The sequence below is a fragment of the Vidua macroura genome, chromosome 4 (assembly GCF_024509145.1).
Source record: "Vidua macroura isolate BioBank_ID:100142 chromosome 4, ASM2450914v1, whole genome shotgun sequence".
In the NCBI taxonomy this organism is placed as follows: Eukaryota; Metazoa; Chordata; class Aves; order Passeriformes; family Viduidae; genus Vidua; species Vidua macroura.
This window is the reverse complement of record NC_071574.1, coordinates 30,341,273-30,367,977: the sequence shown is the minus strand read 5'-3', so window position 1 is coordinate 30,367,977 and position 26,705 is coordinate 30,341,273. Positions and strand designations below refer to the sequence as shown.

Here is a 26,705-nt window from a genome sequence, read left to right as displayed (position 1 = left end):
ATAAATCACAAGCTCAGACACTGTTTGTTTCCACAGAATCGCTCTTATTTAGTATGTACCATGCACAGGCTGTCTTGCTAAGCAGCTTTTTTGGAGTAAAAGCATCTTATTCCTGTAATTTCAAATTCTTTTGAATGCTTGCTTCTGTAACCTTTTACCCCCTTTAGGTAAAACAGGTAGGAAAAGAGATTTGACATTTTTAATAGTTTTTTCTTTACATTCTTCCTAAATCCTTCTGGCTTAATCTCTGATTCCAGGAATTCTTCTGTCTGTAGCCTAAAGACTCACAACTAGCCCCTTCTCATTCTCATGTACCACAAATGACAACAGAAACTATTTTGTAAATAAATTTGTATAGTTTATGCCAGACAAACAAGCACTTCTCTTGGCAATTGAAATTAAGCTATCTCAAAAAAAAAAAAAAAAAGGAAAAGGAAAAATTAACAGAAACCAGCAGTAGACACCAGTCCCCCATTTGTATTCAGTACAAAGGACAGGCATTTTAAGTAAGCCTTCCAAGTCCAAATGCACATTTCTTTTTCTGTACAAAGGTGATTTGCCAACCTGCTTATATTTGAGTGAAAACAGTTTGAACATTGGTGTTCTAAGGCAGAAATGCACAATTCTCCAACTTGGAAACATTCTTGTCAATATGAACAAAAAACAACTCAGCTCTCTGGCTGAAATACTGAAAAAAGGAATTGATCACTATTAATTTATTTTGTATTGTGTTTATCATCTGTTGATCAGCAAGGAGGGCTTGTGCTTTGTCTGCCTACAAACAGTCTCTATGAATGGTTTTTTAACTTTGTGGACTATTGTCACATGCAGAATCTGTGAAATGACTATGACAGGAATATAAGGTAAGATTATTTTAAAAAGACCCCAGGCAGTGACTGCTATCCTCATATTGTGCCAACAGAATACCCTGTGCCCATGTGGCCTCTGGTTGCTGGTATGGCAGCCACCGCTCTTGACTTCAGTGATGTGTGCAGATATCTGGGAGAAGAGTGGGCCAAGGGAGGGAAGTGGGTGGGATGTGTGGTGCCAGCTTCCTCCTCAGTGCAAGTGTGGGAGCCAGCAGCTTGCAGGGGTTGCTCTGCGGGGCCACCCGGGCTTGCCCAGTGTGTAACAGGCAAGGTCAGCACTTCAGGAAATTTAGGAATGTCCTTTGGTCTCTGAAGCAACTGCTGCTGTGACTCAGAAGCACAGCCTCGTTCAATGTGAACTTGAGTGATTAGCACAGCTATTACTGCATCTATAAATAGAATTCATCTTACAATATATTAAGTTTAATGATATAATAAATAGATTACAGTTAACTTTAATAGGAGCACAATGAATGTAGATGCAGTTCTTATGAAGATCTGCTGCCATTAGAGACTGTTTTGCAAGATGTATTATATGTAATACCTTCTTCTTCCTTTGAAAAATAAATAATCTTACAATACTGTGTAAAAACAAAACTCAGTAAAGCAACTCATAATGTTCCTGTTGCACAGAAAGCAGTGAAGGATGTGAAACTGCAGGTTGCATTATCAACCTTAACTCTGCTCCTTATGAATATGCACTATGAAAAAATGTTTATTATATGCTAATATTGCTAGTTTTAAAACAAACCATATATTTCTGTGTAGGAAACTTGCATGTGGTTACTATCACAGGGAATTAAATGCAACAGGAAGCTTAGCTGCACTGATATTTTTTGTTTTAATTTATCTTTTTCTTTAACAAGAAGAAAAATGCTTTGGGAAGAAAAATGGTCTGGTTTTGTTGGTTTTATTCAGTGAAATAATACGGAGTTCAAATGAGACAAGCTTCCTGGAGTTACAACATGACATGTTTAAAGAAGGTTGGCATTATACCCCCTGCCTGTGGTTCACCTTGTTTTGCTTGTTTTGTGGTAAATCTTTGAGTGTCCATTTCCATTTATCACAGACTGAAGTATATTTTTCCATGCAAATAAGTTGTTCTGGTGACAATACAGTCCTCTGGGTTGGGAGGACAAAGCCCAAACCCCACAGTTCCTTGCCTTTTCACCTAGAGCTGTAGTTTTGCAAGTGTTCAAGGTAAGGTAGCTCTTCTGGGAGCTTGGGGAGGTTAAAAAGGAGAGTGTGGGCTGTACCTCTTGCTATGCAGGCACACATGCGTGTGTGTCTATGCAGTGAGGGAGATGAGGAATCTGACCTGGCTGGAAAATAGCCTAGCAAAAAGGTCCCAAGGTCAGCTGCCACTGTAGTTGACCACAGAGCCATACCATGAAGTCTGTGGTGGCACCTGAGAAGGTGATGCAAGCATAGAAATGAATGGCCAAGGGCAGCCACAAGTGCAGGAACTGTTTGGCTTTTTCTTCTTCCCAGTGGCTGTGCACATGAAGCTCTAGCTGAGAGAGTGGTGCCTCTAGGTGTAAATAATAGGCTTATCCTCTCTGCATGGGACACTCAGGTCATAGTTCCTCATACCTTTTTCTCAGTGGTGTAGCTGGCTCAAGGAGTTTGTGCCCTGCCTGTGAATTGCTCATTTGCTTCTGCTGGCTCAGCTGTTTGTGAAAGCATGGTAGAAATTTAAATTAGCAACTAGTTCTAAAAGAAAGAAAAAAGAAAACCCCAAGGGTAAAAACTTAAACCCATCTCTCTTCACCCTACATCAGTTAATGAATGTGGTTCACAGGGTGTTTCTACAGATGTTTGTTCCTGCAGAAGTAAGGGCAAGAGCCATTCGGGGACAGGAATGATCAGGTGAGCCTGGGACATCTTTAAGCTGGTGTTATCACCAAGGAAGAGTGCATGGTTCTGTTCCTTTCACTAATGGGCATATGACATCTTTGGCTGTACTCCTTTAAAATAACCTAAGCATCGAAGCATATGTTGCAAGTTCTGTGCCCAACTACAGGGAACCAGCAAAGAGGACAGGATGTATGACCTTCAGAGGGGAGTTCTGCTCTGCTGGAGACACAGTGATGCTGTATTACATTAAGCCTGTTTGTGAAATCTCCCTGCTCTTAAAACATAATTTGAAGTTTATTATAAGCATCCAATGCTCAAGTCAGTTATATACACTTCATGTTTAAATCCTTTTCAAAGCTATTTTTTACAGCCATTAACTAGCACACCTTTTGAATTCTATCACAATGTATTTAAAACTCTATTTTATTAAAGGCAAGTATTTTAAGAAAGTGGTTTATGGGAAATCTCTGCTATAGATATATACCTTTACAATAGTATTTGTAATCAAAGTTCACACTATTCTAATAGGATCAGGATTTATAAATAAATATTAATTGATTTTTTTCAGTTGCTACCAATGCCATTTCCTTCCCTGCAGAAACAAAGCTTAAAGTCTTTTTACAATTTTGTTTGACTACAGTACCTTACTTTGCATGGAAATCACAGATAATCATGTGTGGGGAATTTAATTTTGAAAGCAGTCTTCAAAATGCTTTGCCAAGAAACATTATACAGTTAGTGAAACAGTTTGGTATTACCTATACTTCATAATACGTATTCTCCACTCCACTTAAGTAAGCTTTGGAAGGCTTCATGCAACTTAATGTAATGCCTCTCTGGGTCCTTCCTCCCATAATAGAGTTACTGTTGCTTTCACTACTTCCTCCTGAACCTTTAGTTCATCAATATTATAAAAATGTAATTTATCATTAAGCTGCTGATCAGTGCACATTGCAGTGTCCAGAATTGCTTGTATTACACTTGAACTACACATGATCATAAGTGTCAATTTCTTCCTGTAACTGTGTTGAGGCAAACATGCAGGAATGAACCTTTCTAAGCTTGCTGCCCACATTATAAATAAATTGAGCGGAAATTCCTCTATCTGAACTGCTTTCAGGGAGCCAAGTTGCTTTTGTTCTTCCCTCATAGCTGTAATGTAGCAGCTGTTGGTCACAAACTGGTGCACCTAAATTCATTTCTCCAGGTCTGTTGTGTGGCATCAATACTAATGGTATATTCTACACAGTTACACCTGTGTGATAGGTGCATCCTACACTTCCCTTGAACTTCCTTAGCCAAATACCCATTTTCCTTAACTGGTGAGTGTGCTAAACCTTTGTCTCACCCTGCCCACAGGTCTGGAATTTACCCATAAAATACTTCCAGCTCAGCAACTAGGATGCACACTAATAAATCTCAAATCTGCAGCCTGTAAGGCTGCTGCCTAGCCCAAACTAAACTGAGAGAAACCGTGATAACATGGGATTTCTATGATCCCAGTGGGTCACTTGTTTAATTTCATTATAGTTCAAAAAGAAAAAGATCTGACAATAATGGCAGTGCCTTTTTGTAGTGGAAAGGCCCACCCTGAATTACTTTGAAACATGTTAAACACTTGCTAACGTGTAGAATATTTTTCTCCTTTTCTGAGACCTTACACATGTTGGACTCTAGCATGTGCCTTTCTCATTGAGTAAATGGGAACTGGGGCTTTTAAATGTAGGTGTCCTAAGAAAAGCTGTAGTTAAATGTCTAAAGCAGATGGCAGAAGTACCTCTCTGTGGGGCCAGATTCTTGCCTGAATGGGAGCATTTGGCAAATTAAATGAAGTATGTAGCTGGATGAATAGGTCGAATATAGAAGACAAAGTGCTGGCTGCTGCAGCTGCCCAAACTAGATTACTGAGCAGAAGGGGAGTGTTTAAAGCCTAAGTGGGTCCAAATTTGAGAAAGGGAGAAACAGCTAAGCATGACCGTTCTTCTCGGGTCATCTTCACCCTGTGTCCAGGGTAAATCTTGCACAGCTAAGGAGTTGGCTCCTCCTGCTTAGGATGTTTGATTTCCTGGATAGAAAAAAACCCACAATCCTATTAGACAACACACAAAATTCCCTCTGAAATGTTTCTAAAGGAGTCAGTCTGCTAAGCGTCTGCTAAATGTGCAGAGTACACAGAATCCCTTCTGGCACTGTCTTGAATGATGCATTTACCAATATTAATGGAGATACCAAACCATATTGCTCCACAGCTCCTCTTGCACACATTATGCTCCTGACACGCATATGTGTGTATGTGAAGTGCCAATTATGGTTTTTGCATTCCCTGGTTTAAGCACCAGTGTTTTTTCAAAATGCTGACTGGCCATTACCACAGCCAGACCATCCTGTGGTCTCTCCACTCAAAAATGTTTCTCCAACTAAAAAAAAAAACAAACCCAAGAAAAAATATTATTTTTTTGGTCTGTTGCACTGTAATCTCCATTCTTCTGGGGATTATATAGCTCTGCGGGTGATTTCTGTAATTCATTCTAGTCTTTCATTAGAAGTAATAGACAGTCTTAATTACAGCATGCCACATGACAAACTGGTAAAGGTGCTAGAAGTGTTGCCAACAGGAAAAGAATTGGATGCTGTGAATTTTTTTTAATTAAGAGTTGGCAGTACTGACGGGAAATAAGATTGGACTTGTGTCCACTGAAAACTATGTAATTTTGGTGTAGACATTTTTCTAAATGTCATGAATGTATGTTGTTTGTGGTTTTAAGAACTTGAAAAATTATTGTCAGCTTAAACAAAGTAAGACCAACCTTTGAAATTAAATGTATACCAAACAGGGAAAGAAATGGTAATTTTTGATTTTTCTCTTAACATTGCTTTAAACTGTAGTCTTCCTCAGCGTACCGTAATTCGTGACGAATATTTACTTTATACCATTAAGTATTCCTGGGACATTGAGTTACTGTAGTAAATATTATTTCCAGTGTTGGTAGAGATGTAAGTGAATGCATCATCTTTGCTACTCGCTGTCAGGCTCTCAAAAGCACCTGCAGGGTTGGGGTCTTACTTCTCCACCTTTGTATTTTCCCAGAAGGCACAGAGTGAAGCTGTGTGACCTCACTATTCCCAGGTTAGGCAGTTCCACATTACTTTTGCAAAACCAAGGGAGATTGTAGTGCATTCATTACTTTTTTTTTTTTTTTTTTTTTTTAGGACAGGGTGGTTCTCAAAGTCAAGAGAGAAAGAGAAAGTCCTTTCTAGAAAGGAATTTAGAGTGGGAGTCTAACAGTAGGTTCCCTCAGCCTTTGGTGGAGCATGTTCTTCTCCAATAAGTAAGGAGTGCCTAGGCTGTGGTTAGGCATTTTGGGGAAAAGCAAACATCCAACTGGAGTAATTTTGCAATTACTCAGAAACTATCAAACTTAGTTTGAGATAGAAGGAATGTTTTCTTTATTTGTGGAGAATCAAAAGTTGGACCACTACAGAGAAAAATACAAAAAAGGTGAGAACCAGAGCCATAACCATGTGCAATTTTTGTTTTTTGCTTTGAGAAAGGCAGACTGCTAGATGAGAGACGGTCATTGTTCAAATGTCACATCTGTCTGTGATATCTGTATCTAAAATCAGGAAAAACCCCAAACCTTTTGTGCAGAATAAATACCTGACATACCAAGTTTTCTACCATTAGCAAATGATTGCTGGGGTTATTACATAGGTCCTGACTGTGGCAAAGTGATTAGTAGTTAAGTCAGTGGGATTTTTTACCATGAGAGAATATCTGTCAATCATGATCAAAAGAGAAGTAATCTGCAATAGTAGTACTCCAAAAGAGAGGAAAATAGTAATTTCTAATTATTATTCAACTCATTGACTGCTTAATTCCAAAGCACGTTTCGTTGAAAAGATAAATCTAGCCATGCTGTCAGATTACACTTGCCTTTGGGCTGGGGGAGAGGCTAATCCCTGGGGATTTCCTGCCCATTCTTGCTTCTGTGCTGGAGCAAGAGTAGCCATCATCCCCCCTCTACATCGAGTGCATTCACTGATGCACTCGAGAAGGGGCAGAGATAGCTGCAAGAATCACAGGACATTAGGCAAGCGCATATATAAAGTATTTCTAAGTTCTCACAGTGATAATGTTCAAATTCTTTCTTACTCTGATGGCTTGAGTATTAATTTGCTTCCTGTGATTATTTAATGTGTATTTGCAGCCTGTTGTGTTTTTTTTTTTTTTTTTTTTTTTTTTTTTTTTTTTTTTTTTTTTTTTCCCCCTTCCCCTTTGCATGTGATGTGCTAGCAAAGGAAAGCAGTAATAGTCTCCTGGGATATGTACAGCTCTGTTCATATCTGAGGTATGAAGTCAACTCAAGACCATTTTGTTCTCATAAAATATACAGCACTGCAGTTTAGTAGATAATGGCATAAATGCCAAGATTTGATGGGCAGAACCATTTTCACTGGGAGATGAAAAACACTGTGAGGACTCAGTGCTGGATGGGAGATACATAAAACCATAGAGAGGCAGAATCTGTGCTGTGGGGGGGTAGTGATTTCACCTTATCTGGGTATGCTAACACCTGGCACACTTAGCTATTGCTAAGTAATAATACATACAAGATTTTTTAAAGTACTAATGAGGAAGCTAATGGGTTTTACAGAAAGTGCTTTCACTCCTTTAGATGTGTGTTCTGTAAAGGTAGAACCTTTTTTTGTGCTGCTTTGGGTGATAAAGAAGATAGTTTCCCCTCAGGTCAGTAGGAACGGACTACATGCTTCCTTCTGTTTGAGCGCATCGGTCTGGAGGGCTGCTGAGCATCTCCAGTTTCCACTGCACCTGGGGAAAATTACAGGGGAATGCTGCAGCTTCAGATCATGTTCAGGGTATGCTCTGTTCTGAACTTGGGCAGAAAACTTTGCAGATGGGAAAAGAAAAAAAAAATAGAAAAATTTCTGAAGCTTGAGTTGTCTGTATAAAAACTAAAAAAATCAAGCTGCATAGCTTGCTGTGCGGGTTCCAGGTATCTGTCTGAGAGCTGAGCCGTATGTCAGGAACTTCAATGCCCTTGAATCGAGCCGTAAGGGTGAGCTGGACAGATTTGTTGATGTGAAGAATGACCAAAAAAGGAGCGTTCTTTAGCAAGTAATTACCAAGGGCTTTCCTTGTGCTTTCACTGAAATACAGGTGAGAATCCTGCGTAGGATTTATAGCCCGAGCTAAGATGGCTTGGTGCCGCCCAAGAACTGCCGTGTACGGGAGAGGGGAGCGTGTGCGCGTCCAGGCTGTTCCAGGTGCGCGGGGAAGGCTGCCTGCCTCCCTGCTGGGGAAACCCCGCTCCTGCCTCTGACAGCTCCGCCGCGGCTCTGCTCTGGATTAGTAGTTTAATGTATATTACATAATTGCTGGATTCGGGTCTTTCAACAACTAAATCTTCAAAAACCGTTTATTCTATTGTCTAGCCAATAGAGGGTATTTCAGCATCTTTTTCCCTGGCAAAACTGTAGTGCAAATTATTCTAAAATTACCCGCACTTTTGAAGGACTAATTTGCGTCTGTCCACGGAATGCAGTCATGGACGAGTCCAGCCAGGCCTGCCGAGGGCGATGGTATAATTATAATTAGTGGAAACGAGCTTGTTTTGCACCCGCTTGGAAAACCGTGGAGAGAGTGGCACTGAGAGAACAGAGCGAGGGCTGGGGGCAGCCCCTGCCTCGGAGGCGGTGCGGGAGAAGGAGGGGGGGGAAGGGGAAGGTGAAAGGGGGGAGTAGCCCCAAACCCACACAGCGCTGGGGGTTTTCTTAAAATTTCTTCCCCTCTGCGCGGGGTGGGGGCGGTTTCCCGCCGGCGGGGCCCGCGGGTCCCTCCCGGCCGCGCATCCCGCAGTGCCGCGCCGCCGCTGCGGAGGCGGGCGGGGAGGGAGGGACGGGGCGGGCGCGGGGGGCGGGCGGAGGCAGGCGGCGGGCAGGGCGGGCAGGGGGAGCCGCGCTCCGCGCAGGCAGGGCAGGGCAGGGCCGGGCCAGCCGGGCCGAGCAGCGCCGCCGCCGCCGCCCGCCGTGCCCGAGCATGTCGGCGCGGGAGGCGGTGACCTACCTGCCGGAGAAGGGGCTGTACTGCCAGCGCCTGCCCGGCCGCCGGGCCCGCGGGGCGCCGCCGCCGCCGCGCAAGGGGAAGCGCGCCGACACCATGGGCTTCTACGGCACCCTCAAGATGATCTTCTACAAAGTGAGTGGCCGCCCCCTCCCCTCCCCGCGAGTGCGCGGCCGCGGAGGGCAAGGAGGGCAGTGAGGGCGGGCGGGGGCCGCGCGTTCTCCGCGCCGGCGGTCCGCGGGCGGAGACGTGCCGGCGGCGGGGGGCTGCCGCCCGGCCGTAGCTGCAGTCAGTGCGCTGCCGGGGAGCGCTGCCAGCGCTTGGTGGCGGGCGGTGATGCGGAATGCAGTTTGCTGCCCCTTCTTTTCATTTTCTATAAATATTTTTTTTAAATTTTTCTATATACAGCAGTCTCGGTTAGTTTGATAAATAAACGTTGTCTGAAGGAGTTGTGTTTTCCTAGCGACAAATTAAACGTTTAGAGAGATGTTTGCTCGACGGTTTCTGTGTTTTGGTTATACAGAGACCGTACTGATGTCTGAATCTTGTCACTAGACCTCTCTGCTGTAGAGAAAGTTTTATCTTCTTCATATGACAAACGGCATTTTTGACCATCTATTTACTTAGCACCTTCTGAGATACTGAAAGTCAGTCTGCGTGGTGGAACCCATGTGAAAGTTGCCTAAAATGTCTGAAAAAAACCCAGCTAAAAGAAACAGGTGAAATCATTATTAGGCAACATAATGCATATTGTTTCCTTCGCTAATGCAAAAGAATAAATCACCAGAGCTGATTATTCCACTATAGGCTTTCTACTTTTTATTTTCAAGATGTGTTTTTGCAAAACTGCATCTCCCTCTTGTGAGAAGCAGAAGAGGAATACGATGATGATAACCTCTCAGAAAGGCAAGCTGGAAATAAAAATTCTTCTTGAACAGGAAAAATCCTTTCTGAAAAGTCTATCATCAAATACTGGAATTCGTTCTCAAACATCTTACTTACGCTTCCGGTAATTTTGATGGCTCACCCATCTAGCACAGCAATAAAAGATGGTAACCATTATTTTTCAGTGATCCTTGCAACTGGTTTTCTTGGGGAGAGCAGGTGGGGCTGCTCCTCCTGGGGCGTGGGGAAGCAGCGAGGGTGAGGCTGGTGATTCGGCAGCATGCAGGGCGGTTCTGGCTCAGTGCTTGTCTGCTGAAATGCCGTGGAGTGTCCCATGTGAGGCATAGGCAAGAAAACACAGCTACAAGGCAAGCTCTTCTGGTTGTGTTGTAGCTGTTCCCATAAAAGCAAGCCTTAGCTTTCGTGTGTAAGCACTAATGAAGCAGAACACAAGGTCCTCGGTGGCCGTTTTTAGGTAAAGCCATAAGGGTATTTCAAAAGTATACATAACCAAAACCACAACAAAAGTATAAGGACCATAAGCTTTAGAGAATCCTGTTGGGTTTGGGGTGTTTTGTTTTAGGTAGGTAGACTGATACAATAAATGGTTAAATAACTATATTATAATACAACATTAAAAAAGATCAAATCAGTTTTATAACAAAGATGCCAACTTTTAAACTGTATCTTAAACATGAAACTTAAAAAAAAGGAAGCAAATGGTTATACTAAAGTCAAAATGTAATACAAGTAGTTTATGTATTTTGCAGCTCACAGTTGTAAAAACCAGTAAACATTCTTCAGCTCACTAAACTGTTGTGGTGTATCACATCTCAAAAAAAAAAAAAAAAAGAAAAAAGGGAAAACCAACAAAAACTCAGAAGTTGCATTTGGCACACATATGTCTCATTTAGTCCAAAAGTCTGTGGTTAAAGATTACCCAAATATGTAGAAAATAATCTCTATTTGTCTGCCTAGATGAATATGGCTTTCATTAGTTTCCATCTCTTTGGTAATTTTTGCAGTCTGGCTTCCCCTTTTAGCAGCTGCCCTGCTCATTATTTGGTTTTGATCATATCTAATTGCGGGTGACATTCGAGACTGGGGTGTAGTGTTTTTCATCCTTACCCTTCTTGGAAAAATGCTGGTTAATCTGTCACTCAGTTTTACTGCAGTTTTATAAATGTGTTGAATGTACAGCTTTAAAATAAAAGTATATACAAAAGAAAAGATACAGTAATTTTTTTTCTTTTAGGCCCTGAAATAAATATGATTTATAATGCAGACAGGCTATATAAACCTAAACCATTTCAATGAGAGACTAAGCAATGAACCTGAACACAAAGAATCCAGGGCTTTGGTTTAGTTCCTTCCTTCCTCTCCTGGGAGGACAGAGAGAGAACAGTTTAGTGAATAAACCAACACAAAATAAATTCACACAGTTCTGCACACTTTTGCACAATTTGGGAATTAAAAGAATGTAATTCCAATAGATTTTGGATCCTAAAAGAGCAATAATATGTACATGCACCCTATAAAATATATATCAAATATTGTTGAAATCAGAAAATAAAATGCTGCTGTAAGTCATTTTATGAGTGTCAAATTTTTGAAATTTGGTATAAGAGTAGAAGGTAAAAATGTGTTAATTTTACAGAAGTACACATAAGTAAGGTTGATTGTGTAACTAAATCCGTGTTGTTACTCTTTTTCCCTCACCTTGCAGATGAAGAGAAAGTTGGACCATGGCTCCGAGGTCCGTTCTTTCTCTCTGGGAAAGAAACCCTGCAAAGTCTCAGAATACACAAGGTAATTAAATGCAATGACAGATCACTGGATCCTGATTCCTGCGTATATCCTGTCTTTCCAATTGCTGAGCCTGATTAATTAAGTTCCTCTTAATGTTAAAACACTATAAAGCAAAGAAGAGGTGGTATCAGCATTTGTATATTGCTTTGCTAATTTAAATTACGTGAACTGAAGATGAGTTTTAATGAAGTAGCCAGACTTGCATTTCTTCAGTTGAGGTTTGTGTTTCATTCTAAATATAGCATGCCCATTTACTTAAGAGACTTTTTGAGGGCTGGAGCATTATTGGGAATAAAGTCAATCAGATTTTAAAAAGGGACATAACGATAAACCCTAAGACTATTAAAATTGTGATCAAATGTATCACTTTGCTATGGTAACAGGAATGAGAGAATGGAAATTCATGTAGGCAGAGCAGACCATCTGATCTTAACAGGAACACACACATACTTGCTATCTGCAATGTGAAAGTATTAGGGGTACTGTTCTGCTTCCTTGCTACTCCTGTGTGGTGCCAGGAGGCACAAACACCTGCTGCTGTTCCCGTCAGGTGCTTCGTGGGGTAAAGCACTCCTAACCATGAGCAGCAGCTGGGGAGCAGGGCTGTGGATGCACGCCTTACAACTGCATTCTTACTATGTAGTTGCCATAACAATTGTGCTTGGTAGTCACACTGCTTCCCATCCTGTTTGGATTTACACTATTTTGCGTTTTTTCCCCACTATAAGCATCGTCCCTCCCATGAGCCTCCCAAGGCTCTCTGGAAATGGCACTTCTTTTGAGCTCACTATAGTAGTGTTCAGTCACTGATGGCTCTTTAAGTAGTTTATATTTTATTTCTCTTCCTTTAAGGGGTTTATCAGGTGATGAGTATAAAGTTAGGCAGCAGGTCCTAGGATTGCTTTTCCTATGTGTAAATGCTGCAGCAGAGTAAAGGAGGTGATGTGCTGTTGCTGAGAGGCACTTGTTGCAGCTTCCACATCCCCCCAAGCTTGCAGGTGGTGTCTTCTCATTTCTGAGTCTGTCTAATGGAAGGACTCTCTTGTTGGCCACCGTTTTTTCAGGTGACACAGTGGGAGTTCTCTGCAGAACTTCTCTCCAGAAGAGTAAACAGTTCAGCAACAAAGAAAGCACGCTTTTTTGTCAAGTGTGTCTGTCAGGTTCAGAGGAACTGCTGAACTTGTCCAGCTTCCACGGAGACCTGACTTGTTGTTTCAGGGGGATGAAAACATAGTGGAAAAATGAAGCACAAACAAGTATTTTGTGCTTTAATCTGAGGTGAAAGGAAAGAACCTTTTAGATCCTGTTTTGAATAACTGTTTTTGACTAAGAACCAGTTTACAGCAGAAGAAAGTAAAGTGTAACAGTTCTGCTGGGGCAAGTTCAAGGCTATGTACTGCTCAGAGCCAATAAAAGCTAATGTCAAGTGCCTTATTTTGGACCTTGAATGATAGGCCTTGTGCTGGATCTCTATGTAGGTGATTAGAATGACTAAGCTGTAAAATCACATTTCTATTTTAAAAATACATTTAACTGGCATTACTTGGATTTTTGAGTAGTTATTGGCATAAAAGAATACTTAAATAACATTTGATCCTCCTCCCTTAAACTCTTTGATTTGGTTTTATCTAAATAATATGTAGGCAAATTATGCAGTTCTTGTGTCTGCTTGTTTCCATTTTCCCTAGGATCAGGAACTCTAAAATTGATCAGGTGATGAACTTTGTTTCCATATAACAGGTAAAGTAAGTAAACAAATGCCATTAGGAGGATCCTTCATCTCTGAAACAGTATTTTCATACCAGCTTCTGTTTCTGTTATTACTCAGCAAAATGAGTAAAAAATAGGCCTGCTCAAACCAATCTTTACTTTTCTTGACCACTTTGGGTAAATGTTAGGACATGCTATGATTGTCCTTCAGAATAAGGAAGAGTAGAGTGAAATATTTGTAGAGCATAATGAGGTAAATATTAAAATGAACTTGCCTGCATCATTTAAAGCTATTCCTGTAGCCACTGAAAAATCAGTAAACCCTCCAAACTCAAGCCTACTAAAAAGCTGGGTTTATCCTACAAAACAGCAGAGGGTTTTTTGGAGTCTCACACTATATTTAAAGTGTTCACGCTTGTGCAAATAGTACTGGGGTTCCATATTTCCTGCTAGGGAATACAGCTTTGATATTCTGTGAATGAAGTACTTTACATTATTATAAAAAGCAAAACAAAACCACCACCACCCCCCCTCCAAAAAAAAAAAAAGAAAAAAAAGAAAAACCAAGTCTAAAAATGAAAAAATAACCAACCAAACCAAACAAAAAAGCCCCAAGCCAAAAAACACAGTCAGCTGTATTTCTTTAGACTCCCCCAATAGTAGCTTAATCCCAGCTCTTTTAAAAGCTCCATTCCATACGAATGAGCTGGTTTTTAACATGTCAGAGTGAAAAAATCAAACTCTGATTCAGAGAGCACCTTTGGCTCCTTTTCCCTTTTCACTTCACACACCCCCCGTTTAATTCCTGTGTCATTCCATCAACACACAAACTTTAGAAGTCCATGAGAGTATTTCAAAGCCCAATTCCAGACCACAGAGCCACTAGAACTGCTTGATATTACTAGCTCTTTGTCAACAATATATATTAAAACCTAAAAATAGATTTTTTTTTCTTTCTGTTTGGAGATGAAGCAGCACTAGCACATTTCACATACAGGTGGAACTCTGAGATCTGGCTTCCTCCATCCCCTGTCAGAAGGCAGCAGTGTAGCCCAGAAGGAAAGGAAATACTCTGGCAAGAAAAGAAATGTGTAAACCTGTATCTTTACACACAACTTGCTGGGCAATTAACAGAGTGATAATTTTTCAGCCTTGAAATGTGATCCTTATTTCTCCCCTAGTTGGAGGGCTGGCACTGCAGTGGTAGAAGCAGGCAGATTTATCCAAGTGAGGGGCTGACCTCTTTAGTGACCAGCAGAACAATTCTTCATGTTAATGCTTTTGCATGATGCTAAAGAGTTTAAGTAATAGTTGCAAATTATGTACTAAATTTTTTTTGTTCTCTTGTGAATTTTCCTTGATGTTTTACCTATGGCTGTCACTTTTCGTTTGTGTGGCAGTACCACGGGGCTGGTGCCATGTTCCGCCACGCCGACGACGTTTGGGGACCTGCGGGCAGCCAACGGCCAGGGACAGCAGCGGCGCCGCATTACATCCGTGCAGCCACCCTCCGGCCTCCAGGAATGGCTGAAAATGTTTCAGGTAACCATGCTTGCAGAAATAAGCATCTGAAGCAACTCTGCCTCCATGGTTTATGGAAGGGAGCGCTTCAGTAGAGTTGGTCCTCCATATACATCCCAGAAAGTCTCTACTGTTGATTTCGTGTTCTCTTGCAATAACAATTCAGCATCAACTTTAAGGAATGCTTGTTCCCTGTTTCAGCAAAAAATAACAGCTTTAACTGGTTTCTTAATAATATAATCCTTCCTGTTTAATGTTTTCACATCTTCTGCAAAGCCTGTCCAATGTGTGAGGGCTACCTGCATGGCCTCAAGCCGTTTTTGCTTGAGACTAGTAAGCTTTAGTGCATGGTTTGCTTCAGTGAAGTTATAGCTCTAGATTCGTTACAAGTCTGGTGTCTTCTAAGAATAGAAAGAAAAGTTTATCAAAAATAGATTAAAAGGAAACTCAGTGTGTATTTTTACTGATCTCTGTGTACTGAACATGTCAGCAGCACATGTGTACACAGCTGAACGGAGGGAGGGAAGGAAGAGGTTTTTCGTATCTTTTAAATTGCCTTCAGCAACACCTAAAAATTACTTATCTGGGCAAAAGGAAGATGTGAAGGACAATGCTATGGACCACTTGCGCAGGTTGAAACTGAAATCTGCCTGGATACCAGTCAGGGAGCACCTGAGACAATTTTGTGTATGTTAATACAAGCAAAGTCTGGAGCAAGCTTCTGCTTCTGGTCCACAGCCTGTACCACAGAGATCTTAACATTTTGCTCTGTATTTTTAAGAAGCAGGGATGAGTCTTAGTCATTGATTTGAAAAATGGAAATATTATGTCTTCCTATCTTGATTAATAAACCGTTCCTTCTAAAAGCATTTTCAAAAGGAGCAACTAACAAATACAGGCATTGTTTCAATTACTGTAACAGGCAAAGATAAAAGAACAATATTGTAGATACAGGTATCTATCATACAATTTTGCAGGCAGAAGTGTGCTTTGGCTTGATTCATGCTGCCACATAATACCATTGATCTCAATCACTGTCAGTTCTGAGCATTAAAATAATAATGTAGAACCTCTTTCCTCCTTATTTTTACACATTTATGATCTGCTTAAACCAGTGGAAGCTTGAAATTAAGATTCTTGTACACATCATTCAATTTCTTAAAAATATTCACATTTAATTACTGTGGTGTATCTTTTTTGAGACTGTTCATAGAAATATGTCTTTTTAACCCCTAAGAATCATATTTGAATGGTACTACGTATATTTATATGGTAGTGTAATACTACATTGTATTTTAACATTTTGTAATGTTAAAACATTTGTACTAACAAAAGCTATTTTGTTACTGACAATATGTAACCTACTTTTATGTAAGATTGATAGTTAGTGATAGTTTCATATTTCTGAAGAAGACTATGAAAAGCTGAAGTTTTTGAAAATGGTGCAGACACCCATGACAGTAAGAGCAATGGTATTGGCTGTTTGGTTTGGATATAGTCTATAAGCCCATGAAAATTTTGTCTATGTAGACAAATGTGTACAGTATGTAATGTAGAAAACATGTTTTAATACATATGTGTTTGGATACTTTCAACTGGTCAAAATACTTAGTTGCAGTATTAAATGCCTAAATGCTGATCTATACTATTGAGAGAGAGAGGGAAACCTCTCTCTCCTAACTGGAGATCATTGAGCAGCACTTATTGATCACATCTGTCACGGGTAGTTTTTATTGTAGTCACAAAAGGGAGTCCCTTACTTTTGAAGAAAAGCTTTCAGAGTCATGTAGCTCTATCTCAGTGTTACATCTGCTTGCCTCCTCATTTTCTATGTGCTTATTTTTCACATGAGTTTCATGAAAGGGGCCAAGTCTTAAACAGCCAAATGATAAAAGCACATTCATAGGGGAGGTAGCTCTGCCCAAAGGGCAGGATTAAATAGCACATGCAGCATCATTCTTGCAATACAAAGTTTTTCCTGTAGAGAAACAGGAATGAGAGAGCTTTCTTCATGTACTGTGTATTTGCTAGTCCAGCTTAATAGCTCTCTTATTTTATAAGGAAATATATTTCCAATTAATTTTAAAGCTAAATTTTAGAGGCATGTTAGGGGGACATATGTACTGTTTCAGGTAGAACTGTTCTTTGGCATACAAGCTGGCAGTGACCAGTGATACTCAGCTATTTTGAGGACTCTCACCTGTACATTTGCCTTCAGTCCTTCTTGTGTTATCTTTTCAGATAAAATCAAGAGCACTCTGCAAATATTAAGAAAACTTAAGATGGTCTATAAGGGGTTTTTTAAATTTACTTTTTATATGTACTTCCTGTTGTTATGTTTTATAATTGATCTAAGCCTTTTATTTTTAAAGAACAAAATAATGCAGAAGGGAGAAACAATTGTCTAGTTACACTTTCCCCTTAAAAATAAAGTTGTACATGGATTTCAGTGAAGTCTGGAGAGAACTATAGAAAGGCATTTTATTAGATTCAAACCAGTTAATTTCTTAAAGGCCTATTTATTTTTTCTGGTTTGCAGTGGCTCTTGACTTCAGGTCCTTTTAAAATCCACTCTTAAGAGTTTTTAAAACCCAGTGCCCAAGTGTGTCTTTACAAAATTTCTTCCTTTATGAGAAGTTTTAAGTCACCAAATTGCTTGCCATAAGGAAAATAGTCAGCTGGATGCTAAGTTCAGTCAGAGTTGATATTTGCTTTAAAAATTACTAAGCTCTCCATTCTTCCTACTTCATATACGTAGGTTGTTGGGTTTTTTTATTTAAGTATTTTATTTAAAAATGGTATTTTCATGGAAAATTGATTTTGAAAAGTTGTTCCATACACACCAATATAGGCAATCACTTTAAATAACTACTGAATGTTATAATTTTTCCTACAACTGGAAGCATTCTTTTTCGTCGCAGTTTAGATAGTGTCCAAAATGCTTTTGCCATATCTAGCTGGCAAGAGCACAATTCCTTTTTTTTTTTTTTTTTTTTTTTTTTTACATAAATAGTTGGCTTAGTCACCTAAATTCAAATTGTTCACCATTCTCCCTTCCAAAGATGCTCAGGAATGAATACATGTACAACTGAATAGTCCACCTCTTATGTGAAGCAGGCATAAAGATTGTACCATAACCAGCATTGCAGCATTTTCTGCTCTGTGTCTGGTGGTGGGACTAGGTCAAGGGTTGGAGTTTCTGTGCAGCCCCTACATGCAGCTCTGGAGAGATCTGCACTGCAGCTCCATGCCTCTCTTGGCTGCATCACCATTACTGGTTTGTTTCAGAGGAGTCCTGCAGACTTAGAGCAGGTCTCCTGCCTGTCCCTTTGGCTTGGCTCTCATGGCAGTTTTGTTACATACAAGTTCAGCTGGTTTCGGGAGAAACTCTACGTTATCCAACCTCTAGCAGGGTTGTAGGGTCTGAGCCAGTCACATCTCCTATGGACAAGGTCCACCACATGATGTGCTGCAAATGTTTGGCCCAGGGGACCAGACTGGGGACTGAGACTCTGATATGGGTTAATGAGGGGACTTCAGCACCAGCTGCTCCTGAATCCCTCCTGGTGTGACAAACTACTTGCTGTACAGCTCTATAGCTGTAGATGGTGTTTCTTTCAGTGCTTATGTGCTATTTTTATCCAGACTGAGATACCCTCGAGGTGGGGGATGGCAGGGTTTTGGATAACGGATCCAAGAGCTGGACAGAAGCAGGCTCCAAGAAGAGCCCTTCTGCAGGTCTCAGTAATGACAGACCTCCATTAACAGAATTTAGTAATGGAGAACAGCACCCTGAAGTTAAACTCTTTAAAATAGATTGTCCTTAATATACCTATTATAGCAAAAGGATATAATTGCTACAAGCTGTAATTGTACAAATTGAAGGTAGCAGATGAGAGCTGAGCAATAGAAGAGTGCAGGTCATGGAAGAGGAGATGTGCAGAAACAGATGATTATAAAAAAAAAAAAAAAAACAGGTGGCAGGTCAGACAGAAGGTATGAGGTGGAAGTTGTAGAAGCAGCAAAGATGTTGTTTATATTGATTGTAAAAAAGGGAAGACTTACCCAGAGTAGCGAAGGGGGAAAAGAAGGGATGGTTAAAGAAGGGATAGTTAGGTAGTGCCATCTTTACAGCAGCTCCTTTACTGGATGAGGAAATGGTATGAACAGCCAAAAGGCTTTGGCTGACAAATCAACACCTTCCTCAGGAAATGAGAGCAAAGAGGGGGTGTTTCTTTAGGATTCTGAAATCATTCAAAGAGCAGTATCAGTGGGCTCTGCTGGCTTCCCAAGGGCTGTATGAATGAATCCTGGAGTTACCTTTTCTAAGGGAACTTCTGCCCATAATAAAAGCTTTAGTATAATTTTACATTAAAATTAAACTTCAGATTTGAAGACGAGGAAAGCAAAGGAAGACAATTAAGCAAAAATATTTTAAAGATAAAGTATATTCTTTACAGGCATCTTCAATTTGAAAGGGAATTGCCTGGTTGAAACCCAAGGTGTCTGGTCATGATGCCACCTGTCTCAAAAGTCTCTGGTCACCTACAAGCTTTGAAACTTTGCAAACTGTTTGGCATACTTTTTCTTTCCCCTTTGCAACATTTGTTCATTGTTGTTTCTCATCAAAACCACAGTTACTCCTTATCCTTTCTGCCTAGTGAGCTACATGCAATTTTCTTGCAAATGGATCAAGCTAAGGGGCCCAGAAACAGAATTTACAAGTCTTGTCTTCATTACTGCAAACAGTTGTGTTCATCTGGCAAGGCTTCCTCCCAGTTTTCCATGCCAGACATTTCCCTCAGAGACCCCTTACCAACTGTAGCTGGAGGTTTGTTTGCTTAAGTGAAAGACTGAGGGGACAATGTCCTAGAGACAACATTTTGTAGCAGTTGATTGCTTAAGAAGATCTGTAGGAAGCTGCCTGTACCCATCCCCTAATGATGACAGACAGATAAAAGAGGGTTCTGCTTTTAGTCATTAGCAACTCTTTCCCATTCTTGAATCTTTTCCCTTTTCTGTCCAGATCTGCATTAAGTTTTAAAAACCAACTGAGTGTAAGAGAGTTACAGATTAAGATAGCATACAGTGACATTATTAATCAATAACATGTTGGTAACTGCTAGCAACATTTGCCACAGCAGCAAACAACACTCTTCAGGCAGAGTTGTTCTAATTTAGTAAATGTAGCTGCTTATAAATTAAGAGTAGACTGACCTTGGAAATTTATATTATAAGGAAGTAGCACAAGTATTGCTTTCCCTCTTTTTAATTCTCCTAAATTCAAACACGGCTGACAGATGACATTAAAGACTGCAAACGTTTGTACCTACTACCAGCTAAGCTGTGGGTTAATGAAACAAACAGCAGTTGGAAAGTTGGTGAGATAAACAGTTCTTCAGTGCATGATTTATGGAGAACTGCTCTCTGATGGAAATGTTTCTACTGAAAGAAATTTATATTAAAAGCTGTTTACAACAGCACTGCTGCAACTTTGGCTGACAGTCTTGTTTCTTTTTAATATTCTGAGTATTGGGTATGGGACATAGAAACCCTCATCTCCTGTGGTGACACTGCACACGCACAGGTGATGGGGAATGTTTTCTTGCCAGCTTAAACCATTTCACCAATTGCCCTCAATGTGTGGAAAGGCTCAGGTCAGGAACCTCTTCCTCCATTAGGGTAGGCTGTCCAGTACCTGGCACACATTTGCTGCAGGGCAGGGGCATGGCAGTGGGGTGAGGCAGCTGCTGTGCACAGCTGCTCCCACGGCAGTCCCAGAGAGTGCTCCTTCCATAACCTCCACTGTCCTGAGGGACTCGGGTCACCTGAAAGTCCCCTGGGCCATCATTTGGGTAAATGATACTTCTACTGACATTTCAAGTATTTTGATGCTTTAATTAGGGAGAAATGATGCAATGCTGTGATCTTTCTATGTTGAGTAAAGCTGGGTATTTATCTGCTTTGCATTCACTTTCAGAAATTCCACCTTCTTCTTCATTTGCCTCATTGTTCTGGAAGAAACTGCACAGTACACTAGCATTGCAGTATTCTGGAGACCAGAGTGAATTGTCAGAGTCTAATCCAGGGAACAGAGATTTAGAGCATGAGTAGTAAAGGTCCTGAGATCCATGGCAGACTAATACAGAAATCTAAATTGTAAGGTATCTTGCCCTCTTTTTTAAAGTTTGAGTTAGCCTCTTATGGTAACTGTAATATCATTTGTATGTGCTAATTTACTTGTAAATGTCACTCTAGAAGACATTTGAGAATAGGAATGTGAATCTGCTCTCAAAAAGTGTGATGTCTCATTTTCTCTCTAAGGCTTTATTTGTGCTCTAATTCTGTTGCTAAATCAGCTAGCACTAGCTGTTGTTCTTTTCTGTAATTTTTTTTCTTTAAATCATTTTCACATAACGAATCAAAGCTCTTTGATGAGCACAAATGAGTTTAAGACATGATTTTTAGATCCTCAGTATATTAAGTTACTAATTTTTTTTCCTACAAATGATGCTTCTAATCTGCTATGCTCCCAATTGAGTGCCTTATTAAAATCTTCAAATTTTATAGCACCCATTAGTAAAAATATGGAGTAAGAAAATTACCAATCAAAATTCCCTGTTTATTCAAGTGTAAGTTGATACTTACAAAATATGCATTGGTTTATAGCCAGGATTCTGAAATTACAACATTGTCACTTAGGGACACACTGTAGTAATAAGCAGAGAGTAAGCTAATGTACTTTTCAAGAAAGTTTTTTACTTTCCTTTCCTCTTATTTCAAGATTTTGGTCTACCAAATGAAACATGAAGGTTAAAAGCTATCATCTCACTTGAATGCACAATAGAGAAAGGGAGTTCATTCTATTGCAACCCCTCTGTTGTCTGTAGCATGTGTGTAGATTTCATCAACTTCAAAAGAAGCTTAATTAATTCAATTATTATTACTAAATATTATTATCTATTTAATTGCCAATCTGTATGTGTGCATATAACAAATCCTTTCTTAGCTTATGAATTAGTGTAGTAATTTTGAATATTTTGTGTTGATTAACTCCTCATTTTTGTGTCATTAGCATGAGCATTTATCTCCTGGCTTTTTATATGCTTGTATATAGTTCAGTGAGGAAACTTAATTTGCCTTATTGGCACAGCAGTGGCACTTACTGATATAAACCAAACCAGTTTATTAAACTAAGCTCACTGTTTCTTTCCTCTTCTTCCCTTGCAGAGCTGGAGTGGACCAGAGAAGTTACTTGCTTTAGATGAACTCATTGATAGTTGTGAACCAACACAAGTAAAACACATGATGCAAGTGATAGAGCCCCAGTTTCAAAGAGACTTCATTTCCTTGCTCCCAAAAGAGGTGAGAATTGTGGGGTAATACCACATTATGAAGTGCATTGGCTGCCATCTTTAGAAAACTTCTGTGCTTACTTTGCCAGCATAGTGATGTAAACTCATGTTAGAGGTTCACAGTTTGGAACACTGCCATAGCATGTCTACTGTAATTTCAGGTTGACATATCTCTGTCTCTTGATAGCATTTAGATACTTGGAAATAGAGATGACCCCTTAAAACAAAATCCCAATAGCTCTAAAAATATCTCTGAATCTTAATTGGGCCAATTGTGCTTTTTTTGGGGGAGCTAATTCTGTTGGGGCACACACACACAAAGATTTCCTCTGGATGTAAGACCTCTCTGCACATTATTCTGTGAGTGTAACCATTATTTTTAATGCTGTAAGTGGTGAGTGTTTTGTTAATGTTATTTTTTAATTTATTTTAGACGAATGGAACCCTAAAATCTCTACTAAATAAACCAAAAGTAAACCCAGAAAAGCACGTCTTACTAAGGATCAAGCCAAACTGTAATTAAGCAGACACCTTACTGTAAATCCTTCCCTGAAAATCAGATCATGTTGTATCCAGTTAAAGAGAAACTGAGATTTAGATTTAGATGTGTGTCACTAAGTGCTGTCCACACAGGAGTAATTTGTGATGTCATCACAACTAAACATGAGGGTGGATATGCAAGGTTATATACCCAGTTTGCTGGAGTTATTGAATAAATGTATTTTAGTTGACTTATAAATAGTACTTCTCACCTTGATTGATTTTAGGGAGTTAGTCTCAATTCCTATCACTTTGCAAAGCAAGTTCTTCTAAGTTATTCTGGTGTTTGTATTTGGTTGCTATGTTTGACATGGTTTTAGTACCTGAAGACTGTTTTGTGTCTCTGTTCTTTGACACTCTTTTCTGGCATATATCCTATTTGTGAATACTTGCATGTACAAAACCCTTCTTTCCTTTACTACACTGTCAATATCTTCATAAGTCTGGAAGTGTCACAGCCTTCCCTTGCTGGCTGGCATTTGTAAGGGTTGGAATCAATTCATGCAGTAAGTATTAACTTAGTACCCAAGACATGAGATTCGTATTTAGAGAAGTAATTCCTGCAGCAGCCTTCTCAGGGAGTGGAAAGGACACTGGGAGAGGAGAAGAGTTCAGCAGCACCTCTGCATGGTTGCCATATTTCTAGAGAAGCTGTCCAAAGCATCAGAGGCAGAAGAAAGCAACAAGACTTTATATTTTGAAGAGACAGACGATATTTTGCCACTTCTGCATTTATTCAGTCTGGAAATTTAACAGAGAAATGATAACAGTAATTCGGAGATCAGTTCTCTTTGCATGATTTTGTGTCAATACTTACTGAAGTACAACAAGTGATCTAGTTACACTGTAACTAAACATCCTGTTATAATTTCAGTTTTCACAATTTCTTCACAGAAGAAATATAGTACTTAGCAGTAAAACTTCCTCACTTAGGTTTCTTCACTCCTCTGTAAACTACTTACATTTAATTTGTTTATTTCTGGTGAGATTCCTGCCTCTTGAAACCAGAATATTGTAATGACAGGCTGACTTCATCAGTGAAGCTAGCTTGAATAATTTTTGCTTCCTAACCCCCAGTCACTGTCACCAAAATTAACTGAGTTTAAAAAAGCCATGGAGCTGACTCCTCCATCTCTGCTGTTCCCTCACCCAGATCTCCTCAGCAGGGCTGTCCCCAGCTGCTGAGTGCTGGCTGCTGTGGGGGGTGATGCTCTAAGCTGTGGGGGCACGAACGAGTTGTTGGGGTCAGTAATTCCATGAAGAGGCTTCCCTAGCAAAGCCAGCATCCTGTGCAAACACGCTCCCTTGGGTTGTCGCTCCGCATTAACATCTGTGCTTATCTCCACTGCTGTTGGATGCAGTGCACTGATTTTATTACCAAACCAGAACAGGAAGATGATGTAGACAGGAGGGCTTTGCTTCAAAACCATTGTCTGCGACGCAAAGACAGCAACTTAAGTGCCAAATAACCATGGAAATGTGTGTTTTCCTCACGAGAAAACAGCAGTCAAACAGTTAATATGAAATAAATACTCTTATTTTCTTGCTGAGACTTTGGAAAAAATTATTCAAATTACTTATTTATGAAAATCAGGTTGAGAAACCAAGAGATAAAGAGTTCTGCTGAAATCAGTCATAGAAATGTTGTTGGCTCTGTGTGTTTAAGTGAAGAAAAATGCAAGGGACTGCTTACTATTGGGTTATTAACACTTCAACAGAGAGTAGTCCTAAATCAAATTCAGTCAAAGGTCAGATCTTTGCTACCTGAAATTTTCTTATAACTAGATCCATGAGCTGAGACAAAGGGATGTCATCTTTTATCCACTGCTAATCCTAAAGTCAGCTGTGGGCTGTGTTGACCATTGATGACTATTTAGATAAATGTAGTCTAAGATAAATGTTACCCATATTTAACCTGGTTTAGAATCAGTTGGCTCATAGGTTTAATTAACACCAGCTTAGCAAATGTCTGTGTCTGTATAGACAGTAATTTTTAAGTAATATTTAAACAAACTGCTGTCAACTGAGGAACATTCGGCAAAAAATGGAAAAAAATGTTTGAGTTTTGTCACATGCAGGTCTATGTGATATGTGTTAGGAAACAACATTTCTTCAGTAATTTCACGTGCCAGGAATGAAGACAGAATGTCTAAAAGGACAAGTACAGTTGTTGCTCCTGTAATAGAGAGCCTTACACGAGATCCCAAATGCTGACTCCTTGACTAAGGAGAGAAGAAGATTCTTCAGGTTTGTGGCCTGGGGTACCTACAGGACCTAACACATCATTTAAGGCACAGGTCCCTCTAATGTGGAGTGCTGTGTGCTGCCAGTGAGCTGCAGGTGGTAACTTGCAAACAAGGTGTGTCTGCAACCAAAATGCAAGTAGTTGTGACATGCTGAATCTTTATTTCCTGCTCAGTCATTGGCTTGTCTACATTACTAAATGTTTCTCACAAAATGAAATGAAAAAAATCTTCTGAGGTCAACAGCCTGCAGTTATGACTTCCTCAGTAAATTTCAGTCTTTGCTGCTTTGAAGCAAAGTCTTCCTCAGTAACTTTTAGTCTTTGCTGCTCTTCCTTCCTTCCTTCCGCACTTCCTTCCGCACTTCTCCCCTCCCCCTTTCTATCTATCTATATCATCATAACTTCAGCTAAAAATTAAATTCCAAGTCCTAAACAAAATACATGGCAAGCAGAAGTAAAAGTGGGTGATCTGATTTCCATCACAGCTTCTGCATCCTCTTAATTACAAAGTGCCCACTGTGAGCATGATAGCAGTTTTCTGCATTAATGTTTATCAGTATTGTTCTATCTGCAGAGTTTTTAGGGACTCTGCATTTCCTGTGACTTTCCTGTATCTTACACTTACTTTCCATGACTAGGGAGTTGCATTGTTGCTGTCAAGTAGAAAAGCTGTACTTGGTCATCACACCCTTAATGATACTCTTTGAGTTTTGGATTGTGATTTATATCTCTCTGTTTAAGGCTTCATGGAGATGTGGAGATTCTGAGGGCTTTATTGTGGTCACTATATGGCTTAGCTCAGTCCAAGAGGTCTGAATTCTTCCCAATAAACTTTAGTTTTGTCAGGTGGAAAAGCTCATCTTCCATTTATTTTCTGGTGCCTCTTAGGATTTGCCCAGTGGTTTTGGTAACAAGCTGCACTAAAGTTACATGTCTTGATCCTACTGCATCCCAATCCATAAAGCTCCTTGTAACTCCACCCAGGAGTGTGTTTGAATTCTCATCAGAAAATGAGCAGTACCTACACTGCCTTTCCTACAGCTGCAGGGTGGTTTTGAGCTCTGGGGAATGTAGCATTTACTTGTTCTGTATTTGGGCTTTCTGAGTGATGTTGCTCATCACAATGTACATTCCTATTTCCTATGGTGAGCACTGTACTTTTTAGTTCAACTCTCAAAATAACTTCAGTTGCAATTGTTAGCTAAAATAACATAGACATAATTACTTTGGTAATAATTCTTCTAATGATTCAAAGTAATGTGGATTACATTTTTTTAAAAATGTAGTAATTATTTCAGCTGACACCTATTTTCTTGCAAATGCAAGAATCATTTTGTGATACGATCTGTAAGGATTTAGTTACTTATGATGATTTTTATATTTCCACATGCCCACAAGAATAAACTGGAGTCTGTTAAGTTTCAGAGATTGTTTAATAATTTATTGTTCCAATTTTCTGTATTTTAGCCCCTGATGTGTGATAGCAAATGAAGTTATTTCACTTTTCTCTTCAAAAGCAGTGCAGAAAATACACTTTCTTCTTATTTTTTACAGCTGGCACTGTATGTGCTGTCATTCCTGGAACCCAGGGACCTTCTGCAGGCAGCCCAGACATGTCGTTACTGGAGAATTCTGGCTGAAGATAATCTTCTCTGGAGAGAGAAATGCAAAGAGGAGGGTAAGACTGAGCAAAATGATGGATGTAATGGTCGAAGTGTTGCCATCATAAAAAGTGTGGTTCATTTACATAATAAGCTTAAAGTTTTACGAAGGCAATTCGTGTGACTTTAGATTTAGTGCTAGTTATGCTTTAAGCTACATGATATGTATCT

At 39.9% G+C, this 26,705-nt stretch overlaps 1 protein-coding gene across 3 annotated transcripts in view; it reads left to right on the top strand.

Annotated features, from left to right (window-relative positions):
* FBXW7 (F-box and WD repeat domain containing 7) overlaps window positions 1-26,705 on the top strand; it is a 176,343-nt gene that overhangs the window by 133,989 nt on the left and 15,649 nt on the right. For 2 of the 3 annotated variants that reach the window (XM_053976363.1, XM_053976364.1), the window contains exons 3-6: window positions 11,420-11,502; window positions 14,613-14,754; window positions 21,964-22,098; window positions 26,428-26,551. In XM_053976363.1, the coding sequence (XP_053832338.1) occupies window positions 11,420-11,502; window positions 14,613-14,754; window positions 21,964-22,098; window positions 26,428-26,551 (484 nt within the window). Of the gene's footprint in view, window positions 1-8,784; window positions 8,944-11,419; window positions 11,503-14,612; window positions 14,755-21,963; window positions 22,099-26,427; window positions 26,552-26,705 lie in introns of those variants that run through there. The other variant, XM_053976365.1, reaches the window with a different exon arrangement.